Source organism: Camelina sativa, chromosome 16, assembly GCF_030686135.1.
Source record: "Camelina sativa cultivar CO46 ecotype springtype chromosome 16, ASM3068613v1".
Classification (NCBI taxonomy): domain Eukaryota; kingdom Viridiplantae; phylum Streptophyta; class Magnoliopsida; order Brassicales; family Brassicaceae; genus Camelina; species Camelina sativa.
The window spans coordinates 24,250,466-24,273,222 of NC_141895.1; the positions used below are offsets into that span (position 1 = coordinate 24,250,466).

The following is a 22,757-nucleotide window of genomic DNA, read 5'->3' on the forward strand; positions in this document are numbered from 1 at the left end:
TAAACTTGCGGTTAGATTCCTACATGTCGTCATTTTGACGCAACCGTTTTTCTCATCCAATATCTCGTATCGATCTGGATATCTCGCGCATTTACTGTGTTTTTGTAATTGGGCCATAAGCCCATTCTTTCTGTTTGTTGTTTTGTTAGAATTGGGTCAAGAGGGACAAAATAATATTCTCTTTAGAATAAGATTCCCCCTTAATTTTATTTTTTTGGTCGTACTTTTTTCTTATCTAGTATACAATTACAATTCATAGACTAAAAAAATAACTAGTAAGAAAGAAACAGCTAAACCTAATTATGCGGTTATAAGTTGATAAGATGATTGGATCAACTAACCCAACTAGAACAATTGATCATTTTTTTCTTCTTTTTGTTTTTTTTTTTTTTTTTTTTGTTAATTTTTTCTTCTTTATGTTAATTGGCCTACCTTGTCTTTGCTAGAGGCACTTTTACATTCAAGATAGTGTAGACAGGAGGAGCCATACATGAGTAGTGAAGAATCCGAAGCTCTTTTCAACTTCTCCGTCTTTAAAATCTTCATTGAACATCGATCTCGAATAAAAAATGTCATCACATGAACATTGGGCCGCCTCGGGGGGTACCCTTGTGACCTGTGTGGTCAGTTTCTTCAGCAATCCCTGTGTGGTGATTAACTTTATTTTTTCTAGAGTTGTGGTTTACTGATCTTAAATCACCACATAAACATCTTACAGCAAGTAAATGAATAAATGAATTAAATTATTGCATGCATTTTTTATACCTTACAATTAATACTTGTAAATGCACTAGAGTATTTTAATCTAACAATAAGCGGAAAAAAAAACAAGTCTAATAATGACAAAAGATGTCGTAAACTGGAGTCATATCAGGTGAGAAGATTCCGAAGCTCTGCTCCACCGGACCATCCTTCTGATTCTCCCTGAACATTGCAAACAAAAACACGTCCACCGGCGTATAAGGGCGGCGAGGCGTCCTCATCCGCGCAGATCCCCCACATGTCATAATCCCCGTATTATAGGCCTTGGCGTTATCAACGCTCGTGTGTGGTTCATTTCCCTCCGTCGGCCACCCAGTTTCCGCCACCATCACCACCACGTTTCCAGCGTTAATCTTCTCCAACGCCGCGTTGAATCCGTCGACCATTGCTGCGAACATGTTGCTGTACTGCAAATCACCGTCGATCACTATAGGTGTTTGGGACTTGAAACTCGCGTAGTCTAGCGAGATGTCGTTTGTATCCGACGCGTATGCGAAGTAAGGGTACACGTTGGCCATGAGCGGCGAGTTCGTCTGAGAGAGTATCGATGAGATCTCAGTCATGATCTCGGTTAGGTCAGGGAGGAACGTTGCGGCTGACGGTGGATATGTATTGGCCAAAGCGGTCATCGCTAAAACCGTCGTAACGGAGATTCCCGTGATGCCGGAACTCGTAAGCGCGGCGTTTACGTTTCTGATAGCGGCGGGTACGAATGGAGCGATGTCTCCTGGGAAGACTTCGTTGCCGATCGTGATCCATTTGATGGAGACGTCGTTTATGTACGGTGTGATCCAGGTGGAGACGAAGTTAGTTGCGGCTGCTGGGTTTTGTGCTAGGGACTGGATTTCTTCGTTTCGTGGACCAAACATGACCGAGAGACCTGAGCCACGGAGGGCTTCAAGCATGTCGGCGAATGGCTCGTACATACGGATTGCGTCTATGTTGTTGGTCTTGTATAAAGCTACCGTATCTGACGGCGTCGGGAGGTTGTTGCCGTTTCGGCCGTAACATACTCCGGTTATGTCCCCTGCGACACCTAGAAGAAAGCAGAATAAACAAAAAAAAAAAGTTAGTTTACCGGTGATAAACCGATCCGGTTTATGATTCAAATCGATTGTAGCAGAATTAAACAGAGTAAATGTAAGAGAAATGAAATTGTAGCACACGGTTCGGTTTAACCAAAAGGAGTTTTTTTACCAGCTGGGTAAAGGATTTGGATGGAGAGGAGTAAAAAGATAGCAACAGCTAAACCGGTTGGTTTGGAATCCATTGATGTGTGTGAAATAACTATTAGGAGAGGATTGATATGATCAATCTAATGTTTGAAGATGTTCGTTCATGTTGGTGAATGTGGAATCTATTTATAGGTGATTTTTGCTTGGAAGCATGCGTAGCTACTTAATGACATTTAATTGTGGATCTTTCTAATGCAATCAAGGCTATTAAGTGTTAAGTATAAAATGTAGTAACATTCTAATAAAATATATATAGCGTGGATTATAAATCTATAAATCATATTAAATACCTACCAAATCTTTCTGTTGGACATTAAAACTGCACAAAACCGGCGATTCCATATTAATCATATAATCCCGAAATTACCATTATATAACATCCCAATTCTCAAACAACCATATCTAATAACATATTTCATCAAATTCATAATTAACCTTCTTAAATAAAACAAACTATATATCTTCACACCATATCTTAATAATTATAATCGCAATATTAGTTTCTAAAATCTAATTCCAATATTGCAATATTAGTTGCTAAAATCTTTAGCTTGGTCAACAAGATTATCTCTAATCTTACATTAAACCCTATCGTCTCTTCTAAACTCTATAAATACTGTTCATCACGGTAGCTCATAACACCTACAGCTGACGTCATGGATGAACTAATAAAAGAAAAGTGTATGGACGAACAAGATGAGTAGTTTACAAATACAGCTGACAAGAGACTAGCCATTATTCCATAACTGAACCAATTGTTGATCTCCCGAAACAATTCGTAGACACCATCATCTGAGATTGAAGGATAGTTTTCTAGGAACTAAATATATTGGTTTTCTCAAAAGCATTTCTGCAAAAAGAAAAAAAAAAGATCATATGGAAACACCTAAAAAAATTGTCAGCAATAACAATCCAACAAATAAGAAGATCAAGTATATTAGACGAACTAATTTTACTCAAAAATTATATCATAATTCACTCAATGAAAAACTGATTCCTAAATCTTACACAACATTCAATAATAAAGTTAGAAAGAAATGTTATTGCAAAATCTCGAGACTTCTGAATATTATACAGTAACGACAGGAGGAGAAGACGTGGATAAGAGGAGATGTAGGTTTTGTATAGTCATTGACAAAACAGAACAGATCTGCGGCAAGAGAGGAGATTTTCGAGACATCGTCGGTAGGTGTAGTGGCGGATTTAAAACGGTGAGGAGTAGTGGAAGAGGTGGAGGAGGACGGAGAAGGTGAGTGAAGATCGAGCAAGTAGCATGGGTTCAATATGAGCAAGTATATCATTATACAAAAATTATTATAATGTTTATATTATTCGAGGTTTGTGCTTTGAAGCTTTTTTTTTTCCCTAAATTTACTTATTTTTACCTCAAATAATTTACTGTAATATTATAAAAATACTTATATACTCATCATTTTTTTTTTATGTCATCTAATAGAACAACGAAATAGAACGATAGACAAAGTCCATAGCAAAGAAACACAAGAAAAATGCAACTTCAAATATTTAGTTTCTACGATCCAATGGGTAATTGTATCATTTCAATGCTTATTTTATCAAAGGTTTGTGGGTAAAATTTGTTTCCTTTCTAAAATTACTTATTACTTATCTCAAATAATTTGTTTGTAACATTTTTTAATATACTCACCACTACATTTATAGTTTTTGTGATCCAATATGTAATTATTATAATGCTTACTTTCTTCAAAGTTTGTAATTTTTGTTCCTAAACCAAATTAATGTAATTAAAATGTTTGGTAATCCAACCTAAAAATGTAAATCCTGTAAAGATGAAATCATGATGTAACGAATATATATATATATATATATATATATAATTTATTCTTCTCCACTATATCTCAAAATTTTAATATACACATAATAAAAACAGACAAACCATGCTAAGCCACGTAGTAATTCTGTAATTGATACACCTAATCATAATGAAAAAGATCATCAAGTTCTGTTGAGAAGTGGACAAAGCTATTAAAATAAAGAAAGCTCAAATGGCTAAAAGAATTAAAAAATAAAAAATAAATGTGGAAATGAGTTGCACCTAGTTTATACGGCTGATAAAACTAAACAAGTTAGCGTTATAGCTTTGTCATTTAAATTTAATGGCCGATCAAACTATTTTATTTGTTCATTATTATGGTTATTTGGGTTGGGGTCGAGCATTTTTTGTTTTTCTGGGTTGTTTATGTTTAACACTTTATATCATAGGACCACCTACTCATTCCTAAAATAGAGTCAAGAACGTTGGTGACATAAACAAAGGAGAACGTTTCAGATTTTGAATATATGATCCTAAAAACGTAAACATAATTTACAAAAAAATAAAAATCAAAGAAATGAGAAAGTACATTATTGTATTAAGGCCATTTCTAAATCCACTATATTTTAGGGTCAAAACTCTATTATATAATAACATTTATTGTAATATATTCTATATCTTAATTTAAATAGAAAAAATGACGAGATTGTTCTATATTTATAATAACTCTACTATGAACTATTGCATTTTTTTACATTAACTTTATTATAAAGTCAAAAATAAAGTAACATATTAAAGAAAAACTATGCTTTATTTTAGAGTTACTCTATATTAAAGAAAAATAAAGACTATCAAATACTCAATTTGCGAGATATTAATAAAATTGTCAGTTTGGGTGCAAAATTTTTTGCCTACTAAAAAAAAGAAAGTAATTTTTATAAAGAACATTTGAAAAAAGTAATACAAAAAATTTATAGTAAAAATAAAAACTTGAGGTTCCAATTTGGTAATTAATCATTTTCAACATTCATAAGCAACGTTTGAAATACATAAAATAAATAAAAGTATAAAACACATAACCTGAGTTCTCCAATGAAACATCATTACATGTCAGCCAAATTACATGTCATTAAAATACTAAAATCTAGTTCGGACATCAATTCAGTAGTTCGTTTATTTTTGTCCACTCAATAAATGTGAAAGCCAAAGCAGTTTGTAACTTGTAAGTACTAAATAGCGGATTCTAGTTTAATTAGTGGGCACAAAGAGTCATTTTCATATTAATAATATAGAGCATATGTAGATCACATGCAATTAATACATACATTATTTTTCTTCTAAATCAAACCATATTATTGTGTATATTTTATTGATATCGAGCAAATCCAAGACCAAAAATAGAGCGGTATATACATCATCAATACGAAGAATTTTAAAACTAATACAGTAAAAGGTAACGACGACCGAAATCTCAAATTACTACAAAAGAGGGATCAAATATATAATTAAAAGAGTGTGGGGGAGGTAAAAAAAAGGAGCATATCCCGTACGAATGAATTAACGCGGTCGTATCTCGTGAGTCATCTAACGAATAAAAATCAAACACGTGTCCAAATAAAGGAGGTGCACGAGTGCTACACTGCGCCTCACACCTCTCTATCAAATTCTCTGAATAAAAAAGCTGGCAAAAAAAAAAAAGTCTTGCCAAAAAAAATGAACCGTTCCTCTGTTGCCTGCAAATAACGCGAAAAAATCTCTCTGGAAAAAAAAAAAAAAAAAGAAAAAAAAAGAACCGAACCAGTCGTGGGAAGGATCCGAAAGAACATGAACCAGAGAAATTTGAAGAAGAAACCCTAATCTTAGCCTCTCGCTTTTTTAATTCGTCTTTGTCTTCTTCTTCTTCTTCTATCGTTCTGTAATCTGAAAGACGCCAAGATTGGTACCGGGGGAGCTAGGCTAGGGTTAGGTTTTAGGCTCGGGAAATTAGGGTTAGGGTTTTGATTACTTGGTTGTTTTCTTTCTCCTGTGCTTTGGGAGGTGAAATTGAAGGCAGACTCGTTTTCTTTTTGTGGCGGATTTGGGGATTTAGGGCTAGGGTCCCGTTTCATGGGCCGCGTGGGAGTTTTTGGTGGTGGTTTGTGTCGGTTATGAACGTTGACCAATGCCAGTGGCCGAAGAAGATGATGGGTAGGGGAGTGGACGGAGGTTGTGGAGCTGAAGAGAAGCCTTGTCGCCCATTTCGTAGGGCTGCGTTAGATAAGGATAATGGGAACAAGGGGTTTGAGGATATGGGTTCGTTGGAAATTGGTTTCTTAGCTCAGGCTAACAAGAACCTCTCTGAGAGGTCTCCGTTTGATCTTCCTGAAGATGGTTCCACTTCAGGGTTAACTGTGCCTACTCTACCCGTTGGCTTAGCTAATTTGCTGAACCGTACTGATAACAAGAAAAGGCACAAGAAGTCTCATTCTGGTACGGATAATAAGAAGAAGAAGTCTTCTAGGCAAGGGGATAAGTTGAGAAGTGGCAGTATCTGGGTTGAGCATGAGGACTACTTTAGGCGCTTAGAATTGCCTGATTTAGAAACGTTGTCAGATTTAGCATCTCTACGATCTTTATCTTCTAGAAACTGCTTTTCAGTTCCATCGGTGGAATACGAATCTATTAATAATATTCAACAGAGAGAAACCGATGCTAGTGCAAAGAATGAGGATGTTGTTTGTGCAGATGGCGTTGTTCTGGAAGAAATTAAGAACGCTCTCATTAAAGATATATCTGAAGGCACAGTAAACAAAGAAGAGGTAAACGAGGATGTTGTTCAGCCAATGGGTGTTGACAATGTGGGGGATGGAATTTCATCTGCGTCAGACTATTCTGGTAGTTTAGAATGGGTTTTAGGTATTAGAAATAGGATTTTGTTGACATCGGAAAGGCCCTCCAAAAAGCGGAAGCTTCTTGGTGGTGATGCAGGTTTGGGCAAATTAATGGTTGCGGCTCCTTGTGAAGGGAACACATTGTTATGTGATTTTTGCTGCACTGGTGACGCCAAGGAATATCATCACCAGTTAATTGTTTGCACCTCCTGCAAAGCTACAGTTCATAAAAAATGCTATGGCCTGCTTGAAGATTCAGATAAATCGTGGTTGTGCTCTTGGTGTGAGCTGGAGAATGGTCGTGTTGATTCAGAAAGACCATGCTTGCTATGTCCAAAAAAGGGTGGCATCCTGAAATCTGTTCTCTCAAAAACTGAGAATGGTGGGCCGGTGGAGTTTGCTCATCTGTTTTGTTCTCTGTGGATGCCTGAGCTGTATATAGAAGACTTGAAAAAAATGGAGCCCATCTTGAATTTGCATGGAATAAAAGAAACTCGGAGGAAGTTATTGTGTAACTTGTGCAAGGTGAAATCTGGTGCTTGCATTCGCTGTTGTAATGGTATGTATTGTTACTTTCTGTGCATCCAGTCTACTTCTGAGCATTGGTAGCTTTGATATTTTTAATGACATGTTCTGTTGTATAGTTTGGGTATTTTACTTAAGGTGCTTCTTCCTTAGAACAACTTAACAAATGTGCAAAAAACTACACGTATGATAAATAAACAAATGTCGAGTACTGGGTTCCCATAATCTGAGCCCGTTACAGAAAGCCAGTATTTCACCTAAGTTTGGGTTCATTTAGCTTTATTGCTATGCTCATACTCGTTTTCCTTGCTCTGCCTGCTCCGAATAATCGAATTGTCTGGATTATTTTCGCTGGAAAACGCTTTGTCGACATTGTTTTTGTACAATGCAGTGTTTTCATTTTCTTGTTGGGCTAATTTGTGATGATTGCAGTTCCGATGAAGTAATTCTGTCTCATTTAGTTATTTATTTTTCTTATATGAATATGTTGCTATGCTGGGTTGCTGTGAAAGTTTTATTGCACACAGCTTGGATGTTACTAGAATAAATAGGCAAATTCGATACTTTTCTATGTGCCCCGCTATCTGATGTTCCTACTTGATTTACTTGTCTAAGTTGATAGCTTTGTCATGGAACTACTTGGCACACTTTTCTTTGATTCAAATTATTATGTCTTCAATCTTTGGTGGATATCAGAATAGTAATTGATACTTTGTTTCAATCTCTCGATCATAGGATCATGCAGAACATCATTCCATCCTATATGCGCAAGGGAGGCAGGGAATAGACTAGAGGTCTGGGGAAAACATGGGTGTGATACTGTAAGTTTCCTCCGTTACCGAATGAAATCGTAGTGAGTGCTGTTTCTTTCTATAACAACATAAGAAAAACATGTAGGTTGAACTGCGAGCTTTCTGCTCAAAGCATTCAGATAGTCAAGAAAATGGAAAGTCCGTAGAGGGAGGAGAAAGTAATGCTGTTGATAGTCGTTCTCCTATATGTCATCTTCCGTCAGAACCTGTAAGAGAAGGTCACCTTTGTAATGATGAGATGGGACTTGACTTAGGAACACCGGGTACAGATTCTGATATTTCGAGAAACAACGAATTGCGAGAACTAGAATCACCGCATTCAAAATTAAACTGCTCTGCAACAGACCACGTTGGATCAGGAATGACTGTGAGAAGCAACGAAGATGAAAGAACTCTATCCAAGTCGCTTAGTTTTGGATTGATTCTGAAAAAGGTTTGTATATTCTTAAAAGTTGGGTTGTCTATTCCTTTCGACTTTCTTGCTCACTGATTCACACTTTTTAAAGTTGATCGACCTGGGGAAAGTGGATGTGAAGGATGTGGCTGCAGAGATTGGGGTCAATCCTGATGCTTTGAGTGCCAAACTTACGGTAACTCGTAAAACTTCTCATATACCTGTTGACTGTTGTAAACAATGTGTGCTCTCATTGTGAGTTTCTGTGTATTGATTTCAAAATTTGCGATGCAGGACGGAGACTTGTTACCTGATATACTAGGCAAAGTAGTTAAATGGCTTAGCCAGCATGCACACATGGGTTCTGGGAATAAAGGCGAAAATTTGAAACGTAAGAACACTAGTAAATCTGAGCGTCGGGCTATCTGTACTGAAGGCATAGTGATGCTAGATTCTGAAATCTTAGATCCTGCTGTCACTAAGGCTTATTCTATTGAGCGAACACTTGAAAGCAACATTTGTAATAATACGGAGAATAATACAATATGTATGTTAACTGAAAATTGTACTGGTAATGGTATTATGGTTGATGAAGCTAAAGCCAATGGATCAGTTTTGACGAATGAAGGAAGTGTGAGCTTGGCACCTGGTCATTCTCCAGAAGAACAGGTAATCACACAATCTCAACTGTTATGTTCTGAGTATTTTTTCTTAAAACTTAGATGCTTTCACATGATCTGCATCACAAATAGTTGTTACTTGTCAGTTATTAAAGTCATATTGGATCTGTCACCGAGTTTGGCCAAACACAAGCTTGGTGATATTTTCTTAAGGGCCTCCTGATGAGATAATTGATATTGTACCTTGTTTTGCATATACAGAAATCAATAGGGATTGATCAGGAAGTTAATGATGGGAAATTTTCAGTTCTTCCTTCTGGTATGTATTAACTTTTCACTATTTTTCTCTTCCCTATTCCCATATAGTTATTCTTCTAGCTTAGAGCATTGTTTTTGTAAGTTGGTAGTTTCTATTGAAGATGGCTTTTCATCATCCAATGTTTATTAGACTTGATAATTAATCTTTTCTTAGTTGGTGGTAGCTGCTGCTGATATTTTTAAAAACTCTTTTGCGTAGATGATCATGGACAACGATCAAACTCCAGTTCTTCTGGTGTCATGCTGAAGAATGCCATTTCCTTGGGGCCAAATAGTTCTCAGAATCGTGGAAATTTGAACTGTCCAACCCCCATTATCTTGGATCTCCTGTAAGCTCCAGAAACACAATTGAAAATATAATCTCTGTTGTTCTCTTGGCCACATAAATATTCTGCCTACTAAATTACCTTCTTTTTATATATATAATGATGCAGTGATCATGAAGCATATCCTGGTTTCAATCCTCATCCTTATATCCTCAAAGAATTGTCAGAACTGGGCAAGGGACAGACCCTGAAAAGCAGCAGGGATTCTGATGTGGCTAGGGTGTCAACCAAAACTGATGGTAGAGACTTTATGATTTATGCCACAGATTTTAGGACATTTGGTAACATTAAAACATTTGGCAGGCTCTGAAGAAGGAAACAAACATCTGCAGGGCGCTGGCGATCACACTATCTGTAGTAATCTCCAAAATCAGAGTGCACACTGTGGAGACACAATTCGTCAGTTATCTAAAGCTAGGAAATTGGGCATACTGGATATGTCTCCTGAAGATGAAGTGGAAGGGGAACTTCTATATTATCAGCTTCAGTTACTTGGCACTGCAGTTTCAAGAAAGGAACTTTCTGGTGAGTTTGATTGTCCGTTTTTATTTGCATGGTCACAATTTTTTTGCACTATATAATTTCTGTTAGAGTATCTTAAAAGTGGTCTATTTTCTCAGACAATTTAGTCTATGAAGTTGCCAAAAGATTGCCTCTGGAGATTGATGAACAACATGGACGAAGATGGGATGATGTTCTGGTAAACAAATATTTCCATGATGTCAGGGAAACAAGAAAGCAAGGTAGGAAAGAGAAAAGACACAAACAAGCCCAGGCTGTACTAGCTGCTGCTACCGCTGCAGCGGCGACATCTTCTAGGAATACATCGCTTAGGAAAGATATGTCAGAAGAACAAGCACAGCAAGAGGTTGGTGTTACTACATGTAGATTTTTTCCTCCAAGTTGTAATTTTAGTTGTGCTATGTTTTCTTATTCTTGATTCTTACTTGTTATATATCGGACAGATAAGCACTTCTAGACGTAAAGTTGTTGGTAGCTCTCATCTAGTGCCACAAACAAAGGAAACACTAGTAAAGATGGCTGTTTCCGGGCCACCGTCTGAGAAGCGGTCTGATCATCGTACACCAGACTTTTCAGTAGAAAATCCACGAACTTGTGACATCTGCAGACGATCCGAAACTATATGGAACCTGATTGTAGTGTGCTCTAGTTGCAAGGTGATATACATTTACTGTGATTTATTTGTAATGTTTAGTTAAGGCATGATTGTCTCTTCTAGGGACAGCTTTTATGCACAGTATGGTATCTTATCAGGCTCCAATTACAGGTTGCGGTTCACATGGATTGCTACAAATGTGCTAAAGAATCCACTGGTCCCTGGTACTGTGAGCTATGTGCGGAGTCATCTTCGGAACCTTCTTTTAATTTTTGGGAAAAACCGGATTGTTCAACAGAATGTACTCTATGTGGTGGCACAACTGGGGCTTTTAGGAAAGCCACAAATGGGCAATGGGTACATGCTTTTTGTGCTGAGGTGAAGTTTCCTTCTACGGCAGCAGTTATTACTTATTAGCAGGGTCTGGTACTATTGAATATTGCAAATAACTTGGTTGTATAATTTCTTGCAGTGGTCCTTGGAAGCAACCTTCAGAAGGGGACAAATAAATCCTGTGCAAGGAATGGTGGGTATTATGTATTATAGTACTAAATCGCTATGACGTTTAAACTGTTTTAAATTGCTAACGATATATTGTCCTTATTAGGAGTCTCTGGCCAAGAACACGGACAGTTGTTGCGTATGCCGACGGATATATGGTGCATGCATAAAGGTATTCACCAATTCTTGCTTTTTTTTTTTTTTGTGTCTGAACAAAAAGCTTATGTTATCATTTTACAGTGTAGTTATGGCAACTGCCAGACGACATTCCACCCCTCCTGTGCCAGAAGCGCGGGTTTTCATATGACTGGTGGTGGGAAACTTCCGCATAAGGCTTACTGTGAGAAGCACAGCTTGGAGCAGAAGGCAAAGGTCTTACTTCTTCTCTCTTCGCCATCTTTATTATGGCCTACTTGCATCATAAGTTTGCTTATATTTGTCTGACTGTTTGCAGGCCGATTCTCAGAAACATGGGGCAGAGGAGCTAAAAAGTCTCAAGCATTATAGGGTAGGAGCTTTAGCTCTGTTACGCGTATTCCTTCCTATCTATTATCAAACTATTTTTAATTCTTGGAATTTGCTGAACCTCCTCCAGGTTGAACTTGAGAGGTTACGCCTTCTGTGTGAGCGGATAGTCAAGAGGGAGAAATTAAAGGTATGTCAAGCTAAAGCCTAAACCCAAACTCTTCCTTTCGTTGAAACTAAAGACATGGGCGCTTGACCTTTACTGGTCTCGTATATTTGCAGCGAGAGTTGGCTATTTCTTCGCATGAAATACTTGCTGCCAAAAGGGATCACGCTGCACGTTCATTACATGTACGTAATCCATTTTCTCCTCCAGAAGTTTCGTCGGACTCAGCTACAACATCAGTAAAAGGTCATCCTGATAGTAATATATCTGGCAGTGAAGCAATACAGAGGTCAGATGATATCACCATTGACAGCACAGTCTCTGTTAAGCGCCGTGGCAAAGGTCCCATGTTAATGGACACCGATCAGAAAACCGATGACAGTGCTACTTCCAAGAGTCGGTTTTCCCGTAAGCCAACCGAAAGACAGATATTTTCTGGGAAAACCGTTCCCCGAAAACATTGTATAGTCTCACCTAGTGTTTCAGAGGATGGAGATAAAGGGTCAAAGCCTAAGAAGGTGAGAAGATTCACTTTGTCGTAAGTTACATGGATTGTTGTTAAGTGCGACTCTTTCTGCTCAACTCCGCACATTCATAGGGTCTTATACTTATTTGTCTTGATAACTGATAATAGCAGCATGTAGAAACATTTGCAAAAGAGCTGGTGATGACATCAGATGAAGCTTCTTTCAAGAACCGACGGCTCCCAAAGGGTTACTTTTATATTCCTGTTGATTGCTTTCAGGAAGACAAGCCGGGAAACCAGAGGGCAGCTTCATCTGACAAGCCAGCGAACCAGAAGACATCTTCAGGTGATCAGTCAGGCAAAGACGGGTAAAGCTGAGAACACAATATGCGCCCATAGCTCTTACCCTAGTTAGATAGTGGCCATTGGTGGACATCACCTTCTGCGCCCTAACCAGGATTCACCAACTGGCTTGAAGCAAAATGAACCGATGGTATTGCTACAAAAAAGCTGAGGCTGCAACTGAGACTCGGCTAAAATACAGTTAAAAGGGCATTGTGAAGCTTTTGGGTACTGATACAAACTGTGCCTATGGCAATGTGAGATTTGAGGGTAACATCTCTAATTCTCTATAGAAAAGAGGCTTCAGATTGGATTAAGGGAAGTGAGAAAAAAGCTCCCTATTACCATATAAAGAAGGATCGGTCACGTGTAATTCTGTTTGTATAAAGGAGCGGAAAAAGGGGTTGCATAAGTGTATATATTCATCAAGTGTGTCTAAAATCTGACCAAGGGAATAATAGTTGTCTGGAAATTCTTTTAGTTATGCGTTTTCTTAACACGTCAAAAGCTCTCATTTGGCCTTTTGTTCATGATTACATTAACACGAGTAGAAGAAACAACAAAGCCAATAACTTTAATAAGCATCAACTGTTTCACAACAACTAAATATTTCTTCAGTATGATATTTGTATACCTTTGGTCCTATACAAAATTTGCCATCTCTCTTTCTCTCTCTCTTGTATCACTCTGTCAAACTTGTGAGTAGATCTTTTTTAGTATTACCTCAACTTAGCTGATTGAGAACTGAAATATCTTCTAGAGAAGTGTATTCCAAACAGCTCCTTCTCCTTCACTACACACTTCGTGGACTATCTTCATTCTCTCTACAGACTTGCAGATCCCACTGCAGCTCCATTCGAATGAGGCCACACACACATCGCCCGCCTCTGCCTTCCATCTACAATCTGTGAGAATGTAAATCCAATAGAACATAACCATCAATGAGAATGTAAATCCAATGAAACAAGAGAGATAAGGGGAGGATACTTAAATCTATTTGTGTAATGAGCTTTACCTGGAGGAGTCCCACAACAGAAGTTGCGGTCATCAATATGTTCAACCTCAAGGCCAATAAACCAAGACCCCAAAGACACATCTTCATTTGCGTATTTATGCAATATTGGCCTAAAGTTCAAACTTTTCAGAACGAACATATGATTGGTACTGAAGCTGAAATACTCATTATGATAAGGATGTTGAATTACGTACTGGTTGACGGATATGTATTTGGCAAGATCCTTCGAGATGGCATAGATCTGTCCTGTAGCATGTCGAAAGTATTTGTTACCGTCCTCTCCAAATTTCCAATACTCAGGCTCATGGTACTTCACTGTCCTGAAACAATTGAATAAATTATTTTTAACAACAACACTCTATAACAGTAACGCCAGAAAGATTTGTAGCTGTACTCATGCAAATGGAATTACTTTTGAGCAAGAACAGGCCCTGATTTCATACACCCAATATAGACACTCGGTTTTGAGCGGTGACGTGCAAGTGTGGAAGCCAGCATACCTGAAAGGCAAAGTTTATAACCTTTTTCAATGCTGCCATTTAGAGAGATAAACAGAAATAGGAAAAAAGTAGAAGCAGGTTTTTGTTATACCGAGATTGACATGAACATCATCATCAACCTTGATATAGAACTCCGCATCCCATTTCGCTACTGCAGTGGAAAAGAATATCTTGGTTTTTGCTGAGAGTTCGTGATATCCTTCAATATGCTCCTGCACAACCAATAAGAATTTTAACGAGAATGAAAGAGTGAAAAGTTGTAATGCTTTCTTAAGAGATCTAGAGTTGTCTCACCAGCCTAAGGAAGTCTTTGTGTTGAGCATCTTCTGAATCAATAGCTCTATCCAATATACTATTTGACGTCGCACTGGCAACACAATTGTATAAACTTGAGAGTCAAACTCAATCCAAATCTAAGATACATGACCTTCCTCAAATATAGTAACTTCTTATAGAAAAAGAGAAGCAGCTTCACCTGTGTCCAATCATGAACTTGATTACAATCCCTTTATCTTGTCCCAATTTTTCAAGCTTCTCCCCTGTGAACAATACACAGGTAAGTATGAAAAAAGTATAAAGATTAAAATGAGTAGCATTAATAAGTTTAGAACTTCACCTTGAGGCATCCACGTTTCTCTGACAGAATCACGCCGTCTTCTACTGCTAAATGCAGTGTTAACTCCCATTACCATGAACACTTTCTTCCTCGGGTTTGCTCCCGTTAAAGAATTGGTTGTTTCTGAGCCATCAACCTTCTCTTGAGAGCTCCTTGTAGAAGACAACTCCATCTGAAGCGTAGAAACTGACTTATCCAACGACCTGTCAACCCTCCAAAGACATGGAGAGAAAAGCTATAACGTAATAAAGAGAGAAAGCAAATTGCTTTACAAGTGTAACTCAATGTGCTCACTCACTTTATAGCCTCATGAGTTCTCAAAACTTCATTAATCACATCTTTTTCTTGTGTAGCTTTCTGCATTTTAGATCAGATGACGAAACATAAGACGAATGAAACCCAAATCTTTTTGAAGCAAAGTACAAACACAATCAATCATCGCAAGCTATCTTCAAAAATTTAGAGCTAAAATCATTCGATTAGACACTTGAAAAAACTAATGAATTTATTATCATTAAAATCAGAGCTACCACAGTCAGATTCCCTTATAATCTATCAAGTGTAACTCTTGGTTTCAACGACCACTGATTTAACAGACTAAATAGAATAAAGAAGCATACTTTAATATTATGAGCACAATCGTCTGACACAATCTGAAGTTCATGATCACGACGGTGCTGTGAGATTAGCTGACTTCCGGAATCTGAAGACGGCTCCCATGACCTGAAAAAAAAAAATCCACAAATTGAAACAAACCCCATTAAGACAAAACCCAAACAGAAACAAAGAAAAAAGGCAGAACAAGAAGAAGTATAAACAAAGTCTGAAGATTACTAGTAGAGAAGGAAAGAAAGATAAAAGAAGGAAACTTTGAGAACCTGGAGGTGAAGATTGCTCCGAGAGCGTAGAAAGAGATGCAGAGAAACGGAACCCATTTCAGAGATATTACTCTCTTGGAGACTTTGTGCTTCATCGTGGAGACGATGACACAAGAGAGAGAGAGTAAGATCAGAAAAGAAGATTTGCAGATTTAAAGGGAGAGAGAGAAGAGACACAATCAAGAACATTTCATGGGAAGAGACCAAAATAATAAAAAAAAACTTTTTATTACACTTTTTTGACTTTTATTAATTCATTTTAATGTTTTTCACACCGTCGAATATGCCAAGTAATTAATTTAAATAATAAAAAACAAAACAAATTACTCCTTTGGAACCAAAAAAATAATATAAATTATTTGGCATATTCGAATTTGTGTGGAAACTATACTTAAATAAATCTTCATATTATATCCAACTAATTATTCTATTACAAAAACAAAACAAAAAATCCTGGGTCCTAAAGTACCATTTACGTTTGAAATTAATATTCACTTAAACTATTTTTTCATTACATTTGACTTAAAAGGAATTGATTGTATGTATTGTACATGAACCATATTACCCCAAAGAGTAGAGATCAATGATGGCATTATTATTATTTTTTCTAGTATTATTTTTCTTTTTTAAGTAACAAAGAGATTTTAAACGAATGTCTTCGGAAACGAATTGTCAAAAAGGCATTTTATATTGAAAATTTAGATACATTCCACAAAAATATATAAATGAACCGTCAAAGATGGTTAGGCAGAAGAATGCATGTCATTTCGTCGACCGCATCACTCACGTCGCACGCCGTGATGTGCGGTTTGTAGGATCTTAGCATCATATGGGCTTAACACATATCAGACCTTATTCGAAACAATTAGGCCCAATTTAACACAATATACCGTTTAGTATAAACGTTTTTCTTCTTCTAAATCCAATATATAATCTATACTAATAAAACAACCTAAATTTGGGTTGTTTATGTTTAAAACATGTTTATTGATTTTCGTTTATTAACCTCCTAAACGATTGACACAATATGCAGGACTTGCCTGGTTATGCGACAAAGTGAGGCTTAATTTGTACAATGATGAATGATGGCTGCAAAATTTAATGTGTTGACAGCTGCGTAACCACAAAAAAAAAAAAGGTCCATTACAAATGAAAAGTGAAGGAAAATAATAAACCATCGTGTGGAAATCAGAAGTAAATACTAAATACGGTGGTCTTCATCATAATAAACCATGCTAGTGAAGGACTTGGTTTTGTTTCATCACACTTGTTTTTGATAAAAAAAAAAAAAAAAAAAACAAGGAACAGTAAAATCAAAAACTTGGATAGACGAATTCAATCGAATATTGTCTTGGACATATAGTAGATAAATTGTCTTAGAAGAAGAGAAGACTCCGCATGTCGACAGGTGGCAACTCAAGGTGAAAATAAACAGATGCCGATGAATATCAATGTTTATTCATCATTGACGTTGTCTTACATATATACAATGAAGATCAAACAGAAACAAATATTCTAGGAGTATCTACAACTATCTCCCTCTGTTACGGAGCTTGTTACATAACAGAGATTGTAAAAACAGAACAAGAATCGAATATACGTTTGTAAGATAACCGGTTGTAAACCAGGTTATAAAACCACTCTCCAATACCTCCCCTCAAACTGGAGCATACAAGTTTTGTATACCCAGCTTGGACCTGAAATTCCAGAAACCATCTCTTTCTATCGGTTTTGTTAGAATGTCTGCTAGTTGCATTGTTGTATCCACATGCTTCAAACGAATATTTCTTCTGACCACCTCATCCCGAATAAAGTGACAATTATTCTCTATGTGCTTCGTTCTCTCATGAAACATTGGATTCGTTGCTATGTGAATAGCAGATTTGCTATCACAATACACATTCATCGGTTGGACATGTTTAATACCCAACGTTCCCAACATTCTCTTCAGCCATATCAACTCCTGAACCAAGTCCGCCATAGCCCGGTATTCCGCCTCAGCAGAGGAACGACTTACTGTCTTTTGTTTTCGAGCTTTCCAAGACACCGGGGAATCACCAAACTGGACAAAATACCCTATTACCGATCGTCGAGAAAGAGGACAACGAGACCAGTCATAATCACACCAGCCTCTGATTTGATAATTCTTGTTTGATCGTAACAAGTTACCCTGCCCAGGATCCATTTTCAAATACTTTACCACCCGAATAGCTGCATTCCAATGATCCCCACGTGGCTCCTTCATAAACTGAGCCAGAACATAAACCGAGTATGCCAAATCCGGTCTAGTGACTCCCAAATATATCAACCTCCCAAGCAATCTTCGATATGGTGTAGGATCCACTAACAAAGCAGAGTCCGAGAACTGTAACTTGTGATTCTGCTCAAGTGGAAACTCAACTGGTTTACAGCCCAGCAAACCTGTTTCGGCGAGTATATCAAGAGTGTACTTTCTTTGGCAAAGATAAATATCTGATGCATTTCGCGCCACCTCTATACCCAAGAAATACCGTAGTGGCCCCAAATCTTTCATTCGAAAAACAAGTTGCTAAGTACTCTTTGAATTCCTTCGTAGCCCTCTCACAACTTCCTGTGATTATGAGATCATCAACATAGAGTAAGATATGCAAGCGAACGGTTCCTTTTTCAAATGTGAACAGTGAGTAATCACCCAATGCCTGTTCGAAACCATACTCTAGCAAAACCTTTGTTAACTTTGCAAACCAGCAACGGGAGCTTGTTTCAATCCATACAACGATTTGCGCAACCTACAAACCTTGTTTTTATCTTCTAACTGATAACCTGGGGGCAATCGCATGTATACTTCCTCCTTTAAATCCCCATGTAAAAAAGCGTTGTGTACATCCATCTGATGTACTACCCAACCATTTTTAGATACAATATCAAGAAAAAGACGTACCGTTCCCATTTTGGCGACAGGAGAAAAAGTCTCACCATAATCCTCACCCTCGATTTGTCGATTGCCCATGGCCACAAGGTGCGCTTTATATCTCTCAATCGTGCCATCTGATTGAAACTTCACCTTGAACACCCAATGACTACCAATTGCCCGTTTTCCTTCAGGCAGATCCACAACTTCCCAAGTGTGTAAATCTTGTAAAGCTCTATATTCAGAACCCACAGCATTTCTCCATTTATCATCCTCCATAGCTTGCTTAAACGACTTTGGTTCCACCGTAGATATAACCGCAGCTACATAAGCAACATGGGTTTGCGAAAAACGTCGAGTAGTGTCTTGCTTGTGTATCGGATGCACACTATTACAAGCCTCTTTCTGATTGTGAGATCCCTTTGCCACTATATAGTCTTTTAATTTCACTGATTGTGTCTTGGTTTGACGACCTTTCCCAAGTTGCTGTTCTTCTACTTGCAACTGTTTCTGCGTAGGGTTTTCTATCGGAGAAGACGACTCCGGTTGACTTCGACCAGTATTTGTGTCAATTGGATTCAATGTATCTTCCTGGGCCGAGAGAGAAGGCCCAATATTGTTACGCACAGGAACTGTAGAAGCAATCGGTGGATCCTGTGTAACCATGCAAACTGGGGCCGAAAGGCCAATATCATCAGCCACATAACCTTCCGAAATTGGAGCCCATAACACTTGACCATCTTCATCGTCATCAATCAGAGGCAATGAAGTTTCCGGTGAAAAAGGAAATTTGGACTCATTAAACACCACATCGCGTGAAACAAAGAATTCGCGTGTTTCCAAATCGAAAACTCTCCAACCTTTCTTGTCGTACGGATACCCCACAAAGGCACAACGACGGCTTCTGGAGGCAAATTTATCACCACCCCGAGTGAGATTATGAGCAAAGCAAAGACTTCCAAATACTCTTAGATGATCAAACGAAGGAACCTTGTTGTACAGCTTCTCAAACGGAGTAACATTACCCAGAACAGAACTCGGGGTTCGATTTATTAGATAGGCAGCTGTTAGAACGCATTCTCCCCAAAACTCCAATGGTAAATTCGCCTGAAACCGCAAAGCCCTTGCCACATTAAGAATGTGTCTGTGTTTTCTCTCAACACGACCGTTCTGTTGAGGTGTTCCTACACATGATGTCTCATGCATTACACCCTGTTTCTCAAAGAACGAAGTTAGTGATAAGAACTCCGACCCGTTATCACTTCGAACTTTCTTTATGCGCGTATTAAATTGTCTTTCTGTGAGAGCAAAAAAGTCTCTTAAGCAACTAGTAGCTTCGCCTTTGTCATTCATAAGATACAACCAGACTCCCCTTGAGAAGTCATCGACAATGGTAAGAAAATAACGAGCACCATTATGTGAAGGAACACAGTAAGGTCCCCATAAGTCTACATGAATTAACTCAAAAATAAAAGAAGTTTTATTCATGCTTATGGGAAAACAATCTCTGGTCTGTTTTGCGCGGAGACAAACTTCACACGCCTTATTCAAACTTGAAACAGAAATGGAACTAGAAAAACAAGGGAGCAGTCCCACTATTTTCGCAGTCGGATGACCCATCCTATTGTGCCACAACTCATACGACTTCTCCTCACTAGTTGTTACAGCAGCAACAGTCTCCGTACTTCGAAAATGAAATGTTCCTCCTACTCGATTACCAGCTCCAATCACCATCCTCGAAGCTCGGTCCTGGACCACAAGAAATGTGTCAGCTAGCTGAACTACACACCTATTCTCATCCATGAGCTGAGCAACTGATATCAAATCCGATTGTAATGTTTCCACATAATAAACTGATTTCAAAACAAGGTTTGATCCTAGTCGAATAGTTCCTTCTTTAAGTGCTACTTGTTCTCTACCATCAGCCATAATTATCAACACTGGAGGCATGCGTCTTACATTTGACAAACTCTCAAATCGTCCAGTCAAATGATGAGAAGCCCCTGAATCCATAATCCAAGAAGTAAAAGAAGACATACCAGTAGCTTTTTCGGTGGTGTTCTCCTTGCTTGCATTGAGAATGCTTTTTAGTTGACGCCATTGCTGGTCACTCAATCCATTTACACCATCTCGATCTTGATCAGTTATGACATGGTTCACTTGTTCGACATTGGGCTGTTCAATAACAGGAACAACCACTCGGTTCGCATAAGTGATCGATTGTCCTCTGCCTCTACCTCCACTGGAACTAGCACCTCCACGACCTTTTCCTTGAAGTGATCTGCTCTTAGGACGATCCCCCCACCATTCAGGGTAGCCGATGACAGCGAAACAACTGTCTGCAGCATGACCAGATCGATTACACAGCTTGCATACCACACCCTTGTCATCAAGTCGAAACCTTGGTTTAGTGTTCACTGCAAAAGATACCACTTCTGGTCTCTCTTCACTACTGACATGAAGGTCTTCTTCCTGTCTCACAATGTTGTAAACTTCCTCCATTGGTTGCACAGGAACTCTAGCTACAAGACTTGAACGCACAACTCTGAAGTGATCATCAAGACCGCATAGGAATTGATGGACCTTGTCCTCTTCACGATCTGCTTCCTGTGCAGCACCAAGATCGCAAGTGCACAAACCACACTTACACGAGTGTTAGGTCGATAAGCGGCGAGGCTGTCCCAAATCCGATTGAGTTTGCCGTAGTACGCCTCTATCGCAAGTCCTCTTTGCCTTCAACAAGCAAGTTCAGCTTTGATTTGCTGGATTCGAGACCCATTCATCACAGCAAATCTCTTTTTCAAGTAGTCCCACAAGTATTTTCCGACATCCCTATGAGAAATAGTGGAGCGCAACATTGGATCAATCGTCATCCTCATCCACGAAACAAGAAGAGCCTGTATTGTCCACCAGTCCTCCAGATCCGGTAACCCTTCTTGTGGTCTTGCAATGGTTCCATCTAGAAACCCAAATTTCTTGCGAGACGTCAAAGCCGTTCTCATCCCGCAAGCCCACTCGTCGTAGTTAGTGCCCTTCAACAACGGATGTGAGATTACCGCTCCTGGATTGTCAGATGACGTCAGATGACGTCAGATCATAAGGTGAAATCGTTCTTCTCACCTCCACAGTAGCAGTCGGGATCGGGTTCGTTGCTTGGGTAGCATCAGTCGGAGTCGTGTTCGAAGCCATCTCGTCGTTGTTCAAACAAAAAACAGAGTTTTTATCGAGATACTATTCAGGCTCTGATACCATGAAAATAAACAGATGCCGATGAATATCAATATTTATTCATCATTGAGGTTGTCTTACATATATACAATGAAGATCAAACAGAAACAAATATTCTAGGAGTATCTACAATTATATCCCTCTGTTACGGAGCTTGTTACATAACAGAGATTGTAAAAACAGAACAAGAATCGAATATACGTTTGTAAGATAACCGGTTGTAAACCAGGTTATCAAACCACTCTCCAATACAAGGGAGCAAACAGGGCATCGAGGAGTGTGCAACAAGTAACGAGAGATACAAGTTGCGTGAAAGATGTGATTGCATTTTGTTTTATGAACAATCTCGTCTTCTTTCGGATACCCTTTTTCACATAGATGACACAGTTCCGGACTTTGATAACAATCTACGATCTCAGTCGTTGGTGCAACAATTGGTACGAGTCTTGCTCTTGCATCTTCATCGCTCAGGACAAAATCTCTGGTTCTCAATGTGGACAAAGCAAGAGTTGTGATGTCACTCTCATGGACTTGATATTGACTAAGCCTTATAATTTGAAGGTGAATGACGAGGGCAGGACACGCCGGAGGTACCATATCAAGATCCTTGAACGAAAAATTGGAGACAATATAATCGAAGATCTGTTTAGTTATGTTGGACTCATGTTGCGCCGAGAAAGACCAATTGAGGGAATCTACGAATGATTTGGACAATCCAGCTTTTGAACCTCTTCCTCGTCCTCTTCGTGTGCATCGCGTCAACTGAAACCGTTCACTCAAGTGTACACTTCCATAGCTTATTATCATAACTCCGACATCAGACTCAGAAGGCACATCAAACTTGTAAAGCCTGAGATTACCTAGACGTGATTTCATAATTACTTATTTAGAGTTTAAGCATAGTTGTGCCTTTTTATAA

The 22,757-nt window shown here is 38.4% G+C and overlaps 4 protein-coding genes across 41 annotated transcripts; 1 reads left to right on the forward strand and 3 right to left on the reverse strand.

Annotated features, from left to right (window-relative positions):
- Positions 1-712: 712 nt before the first annotated feature.
- Positions 713-2,096, reverse strand: LOC104753898 (putative glucan endo-1,3-beta-glucosidase GVI). Its single transcript, XM_010476082.3, has 2 exons — positions 1,960-2,096; positions 713-1,798 (listed from the first exon to the last, which is right to left on the reverse strand). Exons 1-2 carry the CDS (start codon positions 2,030-2,032, stop codon positions 834-836), a joined length of 1,038 nt encoding a protein of 345 aa, XP_010474384.1. The 5' UTR covers positions 2,033-2,096; the 3' UTR covers positions 713-833.
- A 3,363-nt stretch (positions 2,097-5,459) lies between these two features.
- On the forward strand, positions 5,460-13,218 carry LOC104751678 (uncharacterized). 35 transcript variants are annotated; one of them, XR_015584912.1, is made up of 22 exons: positions 5,493-7,218; positions 7,920-8,005; positions 8,082-8,259; positions 8,341-8,429; positions 8,503-8,586; positions 8,685-8,781; positions 8,986-9,059; positions 9,272-9,329; positions 9,528-9,657; positions 9,763-9,893; positions 9,958-10,179; positions 10,275-10,522; positions 10,620-10,832; positions 10,943-11,149; positions 11,244-11,297; positions 11,379-11,444; positions 11,513-11,644; positions 11,727-11,780; positions 11,868-11,927; positions 12,020-12,088; positions 12,178-12,421; positions 12,538-13,218. XR_015584912.1 is itself a non-coding variant. In XM_087492244.1 (21 exons), the coding sequence occupies exons 1-21, from the start codon at positions 5,937-5,939 to the stop codon at positions 12,739-12,741; spliced, it is 4,071 nt and encodes a 1,356-aa protein (XP_087348370.1). In that variant the 5' UTR covers positions 5,493-5,936; the 3' UTR covers positions 12,742-13,218. The 35 variants fall into 35 exon arrangements, 18 of the variants coding, with proteins under 18 accessions (XP_087348373.1, XP_087348367.1, XP_087348368.1 ...); XR_015584913.1 differs by having other exon boundaries at positions 12,541-13,218; XR_015584914.1 differs by having other exon boundaries at positions 12,649-13,218.
- A 46-nt stretch (positions 13,219-13,264) lies between these two features.
- On the reverse strand, positions 13,265-15,953 carry LOC104751677 (beta-1,3-galactosyltransferase 7). 4 transcript variants are annotated; one of them, XM_010473679.3, is made up of 11 exons: positions 15,721-15,953; positions 15,463-15,565; positions 15,141-15,199; positions 14,843-15,045; positions 14,702-14,765; positions 14,521-14,593; positions 14,318-14,438; positions 14,139-14,226; positions 13,921-14,046; positions 13,727-13,836; positions 13,265-13,616 (listed from the first exon to the last, which is right to left on the reverse strand). In XM_010473679.3, exons 1-11 carry the CDS (start codon positions 15,813-15,815, stop codon positions 13,468-13,470), a joined length of 1,191 nt encoding a protein of 396 aa, XP_010471981.2. In that variant the 5' UTR covers positions 15,816-15,953; the 3' UTR covers positions 13,265-13,467. The 4 variants fall into 4 exon arrangements, with proteins under 4 accessions (XP_010471981.2, XP_087348378.1, XP_010471980.2 ...); XM_087492252.1 differs by having other exon boundaries at positions 13,727-13,848; positions 15,721-15,951; XM_010473678.3 differs by having other exon boundaries at positions 14,843-15,054; positions 15,721-15,933.
- Positions 15,954-17,096: 1,143 nt separating this feature from the next.
- On the reverse strand, positions 17,097-22,714 carry LOC104753899 (uncharacterized). Its single transcript, XM_087492809.1, has 3 exons — positions 22,091-22,714; positions 17,489-17,491; positions 17,097-17,135 (listed from the first exon to the last, which is right to left on the reverse strand). The coding sequence occupies exons 1-3, from the start codon at positions 22,712-22,714 to the stop codon at positions 17,097-17,099; spliced, it is 666 nt and encodes a 221-aa protein (XP_087348935.1).
- Positions 22,715-22,757: the final 43 nt, after the last annotated feature.